The sequence below is a fragment of the Ipomoea triloba genome, chromosome 15, assembly GCF_003576645.1.
Source record: "Ipomoea triloba cultivar NCNSP0323 chromosome 15, ASM357664v1".
Taxonomy (NCBI): domain Eukaryota; kingdom Viridiplantae; phylum Streptophyta; class Magnoliopsida; order Solanales; family Convolvulaceae; genus Ipomoea; species Ipomoea triloba.
The window spans coordinates 506,388-518,776 of record NC_044930.1 but is presented as its reverse complement, the minus strand read 5'-3'; the positions used below and the strand labels follow the sequence as shown (position 1 = coordinate 518,776).

At 37.7% G+C, this 12,389-nt stretch overlaps 3 protein-coding genes across 3 annotated transcripts; 1 reads left to right on the top strand and 2 right to left on the bottom strand.

Annotated features, from left to right (window-relative positions):
• The first annotated feature begins 3,930 nt into the window (after positions 1 to 3,930).
• On the top strand, positions 3,931 to 6,114 carry LOC116007578 (putative homeobox-leucine zipper protein ATHB-51). Its single transcript, XM_031248295.1, has 3 exons — positions 3,931 to 4,167; positions 5,161 to 5,495; positions 5,677 to 6,114. The coding sequence occupies exons 1-3, from the start codon at positions 4,059 to 4,061 to the stop codon at positions 5,905 to 5,907; spliced, it is 675 nt and encodes a 224-aa protein (XP_031104155.1). The 5' UTR covers positions 3,931 to 4,058; the 3' UTR covers positions 5,908 to 6,114.
• A 246-nt stretch (positions 6,115 to 6,360) lies between these two features.
• On the bottom strand, positions 6,361 to 8,058 carry LOC116007120 (60S ribosomal protein L24-like). Its single transcript, XM_031247715.1, has 5 exons — positions 7,920 to 8,058; positions 7,613 to 7,688; positions 7,419 to 7,520; positions 6,949 to 7,097; positions 6,361 to 6,810 (listed from the first exon to the last, which is right to left on the bottom strand). Exons 1-5 carry the CDS (start codon positions 7,928 to 7,930, stop codon positions 6,657 to 6,659), a joined length of 492 nt encoding a protein of 163 aa, XP_031103575.1. The 5' UTR covers positions 7,931 to 8,058; the 3' UTR covers positions 6,361 to 6,656.
• Positions 8,059 to 8,466: 408 nt separating this feature from the next.
• Positions 8,467 to 12,066, bottom strand: LOC116005484 (probable glycosyltransferase At5g03795). Its single transcript, XM_031245687.1, has 3 exons — positions 11,318 to 12,066; positions 10,031 to 10,376; positions 8,467 to 9,322 (listed from the first exon to the last, which is right to left on the bottom strand). Exons 1-3 carry the CDS (start codon positions 11,938 to 11,940, stop codon positions 8,651 to 8,653), a joined length of 1,641 nt encoding a protein of 546 aa, XP_031101547.1. The 5' UTR covers positions 11,941 to 12,066; the 3' UTR covers positions 8,467 to 8,650.
• Between the last annotated feature and the right edge of the window lie 323 nt (positions 12,067 to 12,389).

The following is a 12,389-nucleotide window of genomic DNA, read 5'->3' as shown; positions in this document are numbered from 1 at the left end:
TCGATCTGATCTAACGTACATACTAGGTAGCTGCAGCTAGGGTTGAAAAAGTGTGGAACCCTATTTTTAACTCTTGTCTCACGTTTTGGCCACATAGTCACAAAGTACCTGTCTCTAATCCATCCTCGATGAATCCCCCCACTGCAACGACCCAACTTTTTTCCTTCTAGACCTGACCGTGGCACCCATTCATTGAATGCAAGAGCAAAGGGGAGTGTGAGTGAAAGAGAAGGTTCGAGGCACCTCCTAATTCCTCGTCTTCCTCCCAACCAACTGCAAGTCAACTTAATGCAATATAATCTAATGCTTTTTCAATTCTTTAATTTTCACATACTAGACCTTGCGGTATTCTTATCATTATGAAACTAGTTCGAATTCAGCTATGGGTACTTTAGTCAGACGATGCGACTCACTTGACACTTTTTGGTACAAGGTATATATAACCTAGAACTCTTTAATTAACATGGTTGTCACACACATACAATAGTTAATCCTTCGATTTTCTATACCTACATTAACACTTAAAGTCCGCTTATTATTATTATTAACTATCCCAATGCAAGCTGCACCCTAGTTTAATTGACTCGATCTTGTAAAAAATTTGACTTGGAACTCTTTAATTAACATGAGTCACATATATATGCAATATTAATACTTGGTCCTTTGATTTACTTGGCATGAAACTCTCTAATATGAGGCACATATACATGCAGTAGTCGGTCCTCTGTATCTTGCAACTACATCATTAACTATTGGTTGGATTAGTAAATATCATATCCCGGAGTAATTTTTTTTTATCTTAATTAAGTATGTCTACCACTATGAGACTAATCGAGATATGTCTTTTATTGTGTCAGCAGAGTTTGCCTATTACCTTAAAAAAAAAAAAAAATTGACCGATACCTCTTAACATGGTGCATGTCAGCAGAGTTAGCAGTCTTTAATTTATGAAAAACTCGCAATCACTACTCGAAAATACGACATGGGTGAAACCCGCCTTGTAATCCTAGCCAATAAATTAAAGGATCACGCAATGAGAAAAACCTTACCAACCTAAATTATCCGATTGGCTCAAACCAAATTGGTCAATAGCAGCTCTCTCGAAAAATAAAAAATTACATTAGTAGTAACTAACCCAATTAGCTGTTAGCAGTCACTAACCCAAGCTGCTGGGTTAATAAATGCGATGCAGCTGAGAATGAAGGACGAGAAGAAGAGACCGAGGAAGAGCTGAGGTAGCTAGCTAGCACAGGTAGTTTAATATTAAAAAAATATAAAATTATTTAAGGTTGTCATTTACTACTGCAAATTTAGGCACAGCGCAGCATAGTGTTGCAGTGTAGGTAGCTGGTCTCATCATCATCATTCAAGAATTGAGGGTGTGGTGGTTAAAGTAGAAGTACTAGGGAAAGTTGGACTAAAGAGACTCAGGTCCGTAGACCGTAGGCGTGAAAAGGGAAACGTTAAGCTAAGCATCTTTCCTTCTTCGATCCTCCATTTAATTTGTCAGCATCTATATGTATGTTTACTGTTTTCAGATCTGATCTGATCTGATCACCACCAGCAGCGTGCAGTGAAGTGTGTAGGAGATTGGAGAGGCAGGGTTTTGGGGCCCAGATGGCGGCTTCTTGTTTGTATCTATGCCTATATATATAATACTCCGTAATATATGTATATCTTAGGGGTTGGGTCCAATTTATCTTCATATATACAGCCATTTTTTTTAGAGAGTCACCTGATGCTAGATTTGACTTTTCATTAATTTTTGTTCAATAAATTTTCCTTCAACCACTAATTGCTGGACTAATCTTTTATGGGCCTATACCCTGGACCAACGACAAAGCATGTGAGAGAGTTTAAATTAGAGTAACTCAATGGTTGAGCAGATCAGACAAGGCCAAATGACGGTGCACACAAGCGATTTATTCACTTTGGACATAGTCTCCACATTACCGCTGCTGAGTTTCAAACTTTGGTCTCTTCTCCCAAATACTATTTACTGAACCCGTGAGCTAAATCCGTGCGAACAACTAATACTTTACTTTCTTTCCAAAAGATTGAATCCCCAACCCCAAGGGCCCTCCACGACCTGGCCCGACAGAACATTTGGAAGAATGTAAATCTTGATAACTCAGTTAAACATAGAGGCTAGACATTTGATTACTGTGTACAAACAACCAATACTTTACTATCAGTATTGAATGTTGACTTCTAGTACCTAAGAAATTACCCAATAGATTGGTGATTTGGTGAGGATTATTGCTAGTGCAATTGTAATATTGGAAAATTATGGGTCACGCTTTTGTCCAAGTAAAAGTTTTTATAGACGTAATTCGAGCCATGCATATTTAAATTAATATAACTTACGGTGATGAAGATACACTAAATGTCATACGAAAAAAAAAATCATTTTAATAAGATCTAATCTACACAAATATAATTTTTCTTGAAAATTATTACTTTTTTTGAAAATTATTACTTGAAACTGCAAAAGATGTGCACCTAGCTAAAAGTAATATGAAACACAATTATGAGTTGCACGCAAACCTATTTAAACTGTTCAAGTTAAAAAGTAAAGTGATATCTTTATATATATTTTTTGTAAAAACTGCTATCTACTACAATCAAGCTTACCTAGGATACCTCGTGACCACAAAAAAAAACTGTTATTATAAAGGAGCAGTTACATAATGCACACTCGAGCAACATGCCCTTAAACATGAGCAGTTATTCAGTGCATATTTGAGTAATGATAGTAAATTTTTTTTCATAATTAAAAAAATTTAAAAATTTGTTTATATATACAACAAAAAAGTACAGTGTACTGGTGGAGAAAATCAAGAGAGTAGGTATAATTAACGTACAGACCTCGGATCACTACATGGGATGATGGCAATTGGATTCAGAAGGTAAAGCAGAGCTAGAGAGAGGAGACCAGATCAGAGCAAAAGCGTGCCTATGTTGTTGCGAACACTTTGTCCTGTGTGATGGGGATTTTGTCGAAAAGTTACCTAAACAAAGTTGCTGCCGTGCCGGAGAAGAATATTTATGCTATGAATTGCACCCCCAAAAAGAATGAATCAATAGAACAAGCTCTTTCTTGCGTCCATTTCTTTCATGTTTTGACACACTGTCACACTATTGCACCCAAAATCAACAACCCTACTTAGCTCCTCTCCTTGTCATTTTCACTTTTCTTGTTTGCATATAAAACCCGATATTCCCACCGCTGTAAAACTAATTCAGATCTGATTCTGCTCGTAGAATTTTAATTTGCTCTTACAAGAGATTAAGCTAACATGCCTAATTCTTTAATATGACATACACATAAAAATAATTGATTATTTGATTTTGCAGCTGCATGCATTAGTGGATTTACTAACCCAAGTTGTTGGATTCTTATCATTTTCGCTCTATTATGAGATTAATTTGGATTTGACTTATGTTACATTTGCAGAGTTTGACTCGCACACGGCAGTAAGGCCTAACCACACCTATAAAAGTAATGTAGCTTGCTTACTAAATGATCTAAAATGCTGGGTTATTGTCGTTTTCACTTTAATTTAGGTATAAAATCTTATATCCCCATCATTATTAGGCTAATTCAATTTTAATTAACGCGAATAACATTTACATTAATGACATGTTTGGTTGATGAAATAGGTCAGGAATGGAATAACATTCTTTGGAATAGACAAATTTCATTTTGGATTCTTTTAATATTTTCACTTTTTTTTTTTTCACTTTAGTTTGCTTCTCCAAACCCTTACTAAATTTAAACAAGAAACCCTCCCTCTCTTTATCTCTCTTCTGTCTCTCTCTCTGTGGTCCAGACTCTTGAGCTGCCTAGCTAATAGCGCAGCCTAGCTACTGGACGAAGAAGAAAAGGGTCTGCGGCCATTAGTGTGTGTGTGTGTATATATATATATAGGTTTTAGTTTGCACATCAGTTTTTGTCTTGTGGGGAAGTGAAATATAGTAGAGTTACATACGTTGAAGAAGAAAGATCTACCTGATCTATCGAGGCATCGAGGTTAAAGTAGGTAGGTCCGAAAAGCATGGACTGGAATGGCAACTTCACCATACCTTTTGTTCCTCGTCAACCGCCGACGTCCCAGGATGTTTCTTTCAATTTCCTCTGCGGTTACAATTATGATCACTATCCAGGTACAACATCCTTCTTCTCATCTCTTTCTACAAAATCTATCTCATACATATATTTGACCAAAAAATGGTTATAGATTTGATACATTAGCATACAAATATTTGACGTTTTGTATGTTAGTTTACCTCAGTTTACCTCTTTCACAGGTTTTCAAAATGAGAAAATGAATTTTTAAGTTTGAAGTTTATACTTATATTTAAATTTTATGGAAAAAAACTGATAAATAAATGAGTAATAATAAATTTGATAAATGCTATCAAATTATGATATTAGTTTTGTCTAAATTAAATTAGTAGATTAAGCTACTTTTAACCTACAACACTATATGTATATACTTGCACAATATTAATGTTATTTGTTTGTTTGTTTGTTTGTTTTTTTTTTGTTTTTTTTTTTGCTTGCGCAAGAATTATGGTTAATTGTTAAAGAAAGTCTATTGTATGTATCAATTGACACCACCAATAACTCTTGTTTGAGTACATACTAAAAAAGTTTTGAAAGAATCTTTAACTTTATATCGAGTAGTGTGAGAATATTATCTTCATTTATTTTTGGGTTATATTCCATAGAAGAACACTAACTAATCAGTCTATTAAAAGTTGTCAATAATTAAACAACATTATATCATATATAAACGATGTGTATAAATATTGTACAACTAAATTAAAACTAGAAGTAAAATGTAACCTGATACATATAATACCAAATGAAAAAATTATTATTATTATTATTTTTATTTGAATTGAATATGTAGCATGCACATTCTTACTATTTTTAGATAATTACATCGTACCCTTAAAGCATTTTAAATTTTTTTGATATAAGGAAACGAAATATGAAAACTATAAGAAACATAACAAGGCCACGCTAATACAATCTTGTCATTAAGAATGGGCGCCGAATTGAAGGCCACTCGGGCGTGTAGTTATAGGGTATGGTAGAAATTTCAAAAAATAAAACAATGTTGACACTGAATGAATGTAATTTTGGATCAGGCAGCATAGAAATGAAGAACGCAATGCAAAGCCATAACGCACTGTTTCCGCCATTAGAGAAGCACGTCGGCTTTGGGAACCCGATGGACAAGAAGAAGAGGTTGACGAACGATCAGTTAGAGTCGTTAGAGAACAATTTTCAAGATGAAATAAAACTAGACCCCGATAGGAAACAACGGTTGGCCAAGGAGCTAGGGCTGCAACCTAGGCAAATCGCTGTTTGGTTCCAGAACAGACGGGCTAGGTGGAAGACTAAGCAGCTGGAACGTCTCTATGATTCTCTCAAACACGACTTTGAAGCTGTCACAAGAGAGAAACAGAAGCTCCAAGAAGAGGTAATTTTCCAATTTTCACTTCCATGAGGGGTGTGCACTAGATAAACCCTACCTTATAACTTTAGCCAATAAAAAACCACAAGGGAGTAAACCAGTATAGGTTATCTATAGCTGACCAAGAAGGCCAATAGGCCGCTCTTACTGTGAGTCTAACTTAGAACTTTATGATTTGTCTGAGAAGGTGTTGACACTAAGATCAATACTCAAAGATCAAGCCACAAAGAAGCAAGTCTCCACAGGCTACACAGAAATGTCAGGGGAGGAGACTGTTGAGAGCACATCGATTCCCAGTTCAAACTGCAGGGCTCTACAGCCAAATACCCATCAGATGGCTGACTGCAACTTCGCCTTCAATGTTGAGGAATGCAATCCGTTGATGCAATCGTACTGGGAAACTCTTCCATATCAGTGAATTAATTAGATGTTTAGAGCTTAGCTAAGTTGATATTATGAAGCCCTAACTTAGATTATAAGATGAGAATAGGTTAATTAGGTTATGGTATTAGTGGAGTTAGGTTACTGCAGGCTAGATGCTATAATCTTATCATGATGGAACCAATCTGTATCTGATATTGCTGTTACTATGGACTACTCATGTTTTTATATAATTGATAGCGTAAATGAAATCGAGTCACAATGCCACCAAGTCAATTAGGTTAATTTTTGTGTGCTAAGCTGACATTTTTTTGGACCAGGCAGACTCGTGTTAGTTCTCTAAAATACTTATCTCGGGATCTATTTTCCGGATTATTGGACTAATTGGGCAACTCTACAGCTCTATTAATGGTTTACTTTAATCATTTAGAACACATGATTGCATTTAAATCTCAAACACCAACAAAAAGAGATGAAGAGACTCAATATCTGAGGATGTTAAGATACTAATCCAATAAAAAGCTTATGTAATTCATCAAAATTGAGTTGTGGAGTGCACATACAACTACCAGTGCATCCAACATGTTGCATAATCAAGATTAAACAAATCTGAATACCGGAAAAGAACTAGAGAATGATCTATGGTGGCTTGAATGATTGTGTATCAGCAAAACTGGAAATAAATACTTCAATGCTGAAATGACTAGAGCAAAACTCGGTTCATCAACGAACCACAAAACTGGCATTATTGCTTCAAATTGGGAAGGAACATGAGCAATGGGCAGCTCAGCGTTTCCCGCCTCCACCTCCAAGCTTGGGACCCTTTGATGCTCCGCCCTTGGGAACATTGCCTTTCCCCGCTTTCTGTGACTTCGCCATCACCTCTGCTTTCCTTGCCTTCTTCTCATCTTTAGTCTTCTTGATCCTTTCCTTAATTTCACTGCACAACACAAAGCAGAAGAGAAATTGTGTGCACACTCGTCAGGAAAAAAAAAAAGCTATTTACAATGAAAATGGTATCAAGCATTTGCAAACAATCATAAGCCGTAAAAAGAAGGGAAATCAATTAGAAACACACCGGAGAGCAGCCTCCCTAGCAGCATCTCTAACTTCGGGTTTTTCAGCTCGTTTCTTCTGGATAACCTCCAAGGTTGCACCCACAATTGATCTAGAGTAGGGCTTCTTAGTTGTTCTTCTCCTCTTTTTAACAGCCTCTTGTGCAAGATCCTATCAGTGTCAAATAAAACTCCAATTAGGCAAAAATGGATACAACATAACTTTGATACCTAAGATATCATATATCTGTCATATATAATCAATTAGATTACACCAAAAACCACAAAGAACTATGACAAAGTTAACTTCATGCCCTCAACCTTATAAAAGCTGTTAATACCAGTGCTCGACTACATTTGCTTTCCTAAATGTCTTTTGTGCATAATTGGGTTTCGTTACCTAATTGAGTGTTCGGTTGTTAGAATCAAAGGCTAAATCGAGAAAAACCACGTGTGTACAGATCTATCAAGTTCAACATTCAACATTCCTCACCTTCTTGTGCTGTTTTCTGTAGACTGCTGTCCAAGTAAGCTTGGAAGGCTTTAGCCTATTATGGAAATATCTTTTGCATTTTGAATTTGCAAACAGGAAAACCTGAAACAAACATTATAAATAGTTAGAATGGGGATAAAACACTAACAATGCTGTGGTGGAAAAAAAGTGATAATTATCAATTCAAGAACAACCTGAGCATCTGCACGCACAAATCTTATGCCTTTCCCAGGATATATCTTCGCCCCACTGAAACGACAGAGTTCTGTCCTGAAATTACAATCAAACTTTAACCCAATTGGATAAAGATCAAATCTTTATTCATGGAATGGCAAGCAGTGCTCATTAAACAGCTCTGCCACAAAAATATTTATACACATATGGATACAGAGACAGATATATGTATATACACGCTCATATCTGTATGCATAAAGAGAGAACATTTGAAATTGAATCTAAATAAAACGTTGTGCTGCGAGAGAGAAGGGTAAGATGATTTACTTGAGAACCATGGCCGCGGTTACTGAACTACTGAAGCGGTTAACCGATTAGCAGAGGTTGATGCCGATACAGGAAAAGAAAACCTAACGAAAATCGTTTATATACGACCTTGAATGGGCCTTCTGTGATGAAGATATGGGCCTGTTGTTTCGTTGGATTTGTTTGTCTTAAATGGGCTCCTTAGGGAATCCAATAGTTATGGAAACTATGGACCAGTATGTTTGGCCCAGTTTCTATTTTTGGCAAATAGAGATGGCAACGAGGCGGGGCGAGGGATATTCCCATCCCCATCTCTGTCTCCGACGGAAAATTTTATACATTCTTCTTCGCCGTTCACGTTCCTCAGAATTTTTTCCTATCTGTATCTCTGTCTGGGACGGGACAAATTGTCATCCCTACAATTTACACACTGAATGTTAACAATTCAAATGGAGTAAATTTACTCGGTTATTTATGTATAATCACAAATTTACCTAGAGACAATAATAGATCACATGATTTTCTGGTAAGTTTGTAATTATTTTGTCAATAAGTATACACAATATTATATTATGCAACCAAATCACATAATTATTCAAAATTTTATTACAATGCATGAGCAAACCATTACAACAAATTACAAGAATAAAAAACAATAACTAACATCTCCGATCCAAACAATTATGTACCAGAAAAAAACGAAAACTTTTTGTAAAAATTTAGACAATTAAGAACCCTAATTAAAGTAGGTGTTACATATTGACATGGTGAAGTCGAACATTGAGCCTTCTAAGCCAAATGGAATGGAGAATCATGTGGAAGACATCAAAACGTTTAGGCGGAGAATTAACCTCAAAATGCCTCCTAACCTTAACTCCTCTCCTCTGCATCCTTATATACTGTCTCTGCGAAATACCCGTCAAGATTTTCTTGAGGTTAGGGATATCCTTCACCGGAATAATAACCGCAAACGCCTTCCAATTCAACACGTCACTGAATGGCGCCACGTAGCCACTTTTTATGAGCACAGGGACACACCCCATGTATAGCGCCTCCACCATTCTCGGACTGGCAACCTCGTACCCGCTAGGGCAAATGCAGAACCTACTTTTCCGCATCATTCCGTGGTATGACACGTTCTTCGGGAGATAGCTGTGGACCTGAACATCCTCGTCTTTGTTCTCCCAGTGCTGTAGTAGAATTGGGCGGACTGGGCCGTGCAGCCCGCCCGCGTAGAAGACGAGGACCGGGCGTTTGGACGGTGACGGGCCGCCGAGCAAGCCCTTCATCGTGCCGGACGGGAGGAAGATTTCTGGGATTGATACATCTTTCTTCGGGTCGAAGCGCTCTGAGGTGTTGGCGTTGCATAATGCCCGGATGGAATTATTGTGCAGATTTGGAACTGCGAATGATATTTCCGGCCCCTACATTAGTTGCAGTAAAAAAAAAAGATTACAGTCAGGCTGTGTGGTCTAGTGGCTCTTCCAAAAGTAAGGTTATGTGTTCGAGCTTTAGTGGGCTTACGGGTAATTAACATCCAAAAAATAGTCAAATAAGTCATAAATTTTATCTGAAAAGTTAATTAAGTCTCTAAACTTTTAAGAAGTACAATTACACCTTTGGTTCTCTCACTCCTTGCTTGCGGAGCTGCATATCGAAATAAAATAAGGATTCAATCCAGCCACAGGTTTCCCTACGGCTACCTTGTTACGACTTCACACCAGTAACATGTTAAATTGGGGGAAATGAAGCCCGAAAACAGGTAAATGACATGCTATTGCAGGTTATTACCGTTGAGGCTTGAAAATCCAACTATAGTCGAACCGTCGCCGATTGCCATTCCCGGCGAAAGGCGACCAGTGGTCACCTTCCCCATGGACCTTCTGCGTGGAATGGCAACCGGCGACGGTTCGACAGTAGTTACCGGTCGTCGGATTTTCAAGCTTGAACGGTACCTTTTTTTTTTTTGTGCTTCATTGCCCCAATTTAATATGTTAAAGGGTGTAATTACACTTTTTAAAAGGACTTAATTGATTTTCCAGATAAAGTTTTAAGTGTATATTTGACCATTTTCCCATAACATCCAAATTGTGGGAATAAGCTAAGGAAGGCTAAGAGTTGTGAGTTCTGACCCAATCATGGCAAGAAAGTATGAAGTGATCGGCGCCGAGAGTGCGATTCCAGAAAGGGTATTTGCGAGCAACAGAGTTGACATAATCCAATGCAGTTGTCTTCATGGGAGTCCAATCATGGGAGTTTAGTTCATAAACCAGTTTGCTGAGGACGGTGATGCTGAAGGGGAGGAAGTAAAGGTGGGCTTTGTCGGGATCGTTGGTGCGAAAGGGGCTAAAATCCATTGCATGAATGAAATTACCTTCGATTGCGTATGTGCTCTTGCAGGGACCGTAGTGAGCCACCGGCGGCTGTCCATCCTCGTACACATACACCTTCAATGTTTTCTCCATTTCCTCGTAGCTCCTGCGCCCATATTATCTAGTCAGCTAACCCCCTATACTTATAGTAGGAATCGGAAATCACAATTTACATACTGAATGTATACAATTAATATTGTGAACATTCAGTATATAAATTGTGAATATTTAGTATGTAAATTGTATATTTTGGACGCGGGTCCACGAAATAATTTGCTACCAACACTCCAATTGTATCACTAGCAAGTAGAAGACCAACACACCCTCGATGTTTGTCAAACACATACAATAATCCTAACATGAGGAATTGAAGATACAAATGATGGGGTTATCCAATCCATATATCTATTAGTTTATTTATGACGACATGTGGAATGGAATTGACAAATCCCTTTAATTCTTTAAAAGAATAACCCTTAATTGTCCATTTGTGATCAAGTTGATGACTAAACTATGATTTAAATATTTGATATAGGGATTTTCTAAAAAAAAAAAAAAAATTTGATATAGAGATAAAATTAAAACCATAATAGTAACTTCAATAATTAAACAAACATAATAAGTCAAATCATCAAGAATAAAGGTAGGAGTGACATGACATGCCACTTTTTATCATCAGGGAAATAATATTTCTCATGTGTGGTTTGTCAATAATTACACAGAAATAATATTTATTATGCGTATCTTTTGAAAATGGTTGTGAATTTTTATCATTATTCAGAAAAAATGATCTCGCTAAGAAGGTCACACGTGACACCATGAATTTTATATTTAAAAATTATACACAAATAGTATACCATAATAAGTAGGACCTATCTTATATGCTCATCATTTTAAAAATTTTTAAAAATAGAATAAAGAGTAAATTGAGAGAAAAATTAGTGATATTTAAAATTTTAAATTAGGAAAGTAGATATATGAATTATTTTGAAGTGACCTAAAATGCAAAGTACTACAGTTTCTAATCTCTCTGTGAAAGTAAAGAACCTGAGGAAGAACGAAGCGTTCCGGTACATGGGACCCAGAGGGACGGAGTCATCATCTTTTGTGTGGGTCCCGCCGCCGCCGCCGTTTAAGATGGAAGCTCGAGCTCGGGCAAGACCGGCTTCTATTATCTCCATGTTGGTATACGTATACCTTTTCATCGGTTTTCTCGAATCCTCGGAATCATCAAAAGATATGCCGTTTTGTCTCTCGTCGTCGCCGTTAACGTTATTCTCATGCAGCCCCTTATCTATTTCCTCCTCCGTCGTCACTAACGCCGGCAGTCTTGAAACTCCGGTAACGTTACTCTCATGCAACAACAACCCCTTCCCTATTAACGCCGTCAGTCTTGAATCGCCGGTAACGTTACTCTCATGCGGCAATCCCTTGTTTAATTTCTCCGCCGCCGCCAGTCTTGAATCGCCGGCGCCCTTCTGGCTCTCCGGCCGGAGAACGCCGGCTAGAGAGGCTACCGGAGTGTTCAAGTAAGGATAAGTGAATAGCAAAGCGGAATAGTTTTGGGCACGAAACACCACAAACCCAAAAACCGCAATCACAACCACTGTAAACCATGCAAGCTTTGAAGACGGCGGCGACAACCACCCTCCGGCCGTTCTCTTCCACATCCTAAAGGATTTTCTTATCTATTTCTTCTTCTCCTTATTGCATCTCTTGTCACCTTCAATAAGCCCTTGTTGATGGCTAGTGATCGTTGAGAGAGGATGACAAATGGCAGTGTTTTGACTTTTGATAGTGGCGTGAGGGAATTGGGCCTCTGTCGTGACATATATAATGCCAAAATTAAGTCCGTATGAGAATTTCAACTGGTCAGGTGAAGTTTGAAAAGAATGACTAGAGATTGACTCTCACTAGTAACAGTGTGGGGCCAAGCTTTCAAAGTGAGGGGACTTAGTTTCTTGAGCATCTCAACTGGTCAGGTAAAGTTTAGGAAGAATAATCAGGGATCGAGTCTTACCAATAACAGTGTGGAGCCAACCTCTCAAAGTGAGGGGCTTAGCTTCTTGGACATCTCAATTGGTCGTGAAGTTTGGTAAGAATAACCAATGGTCGAGTC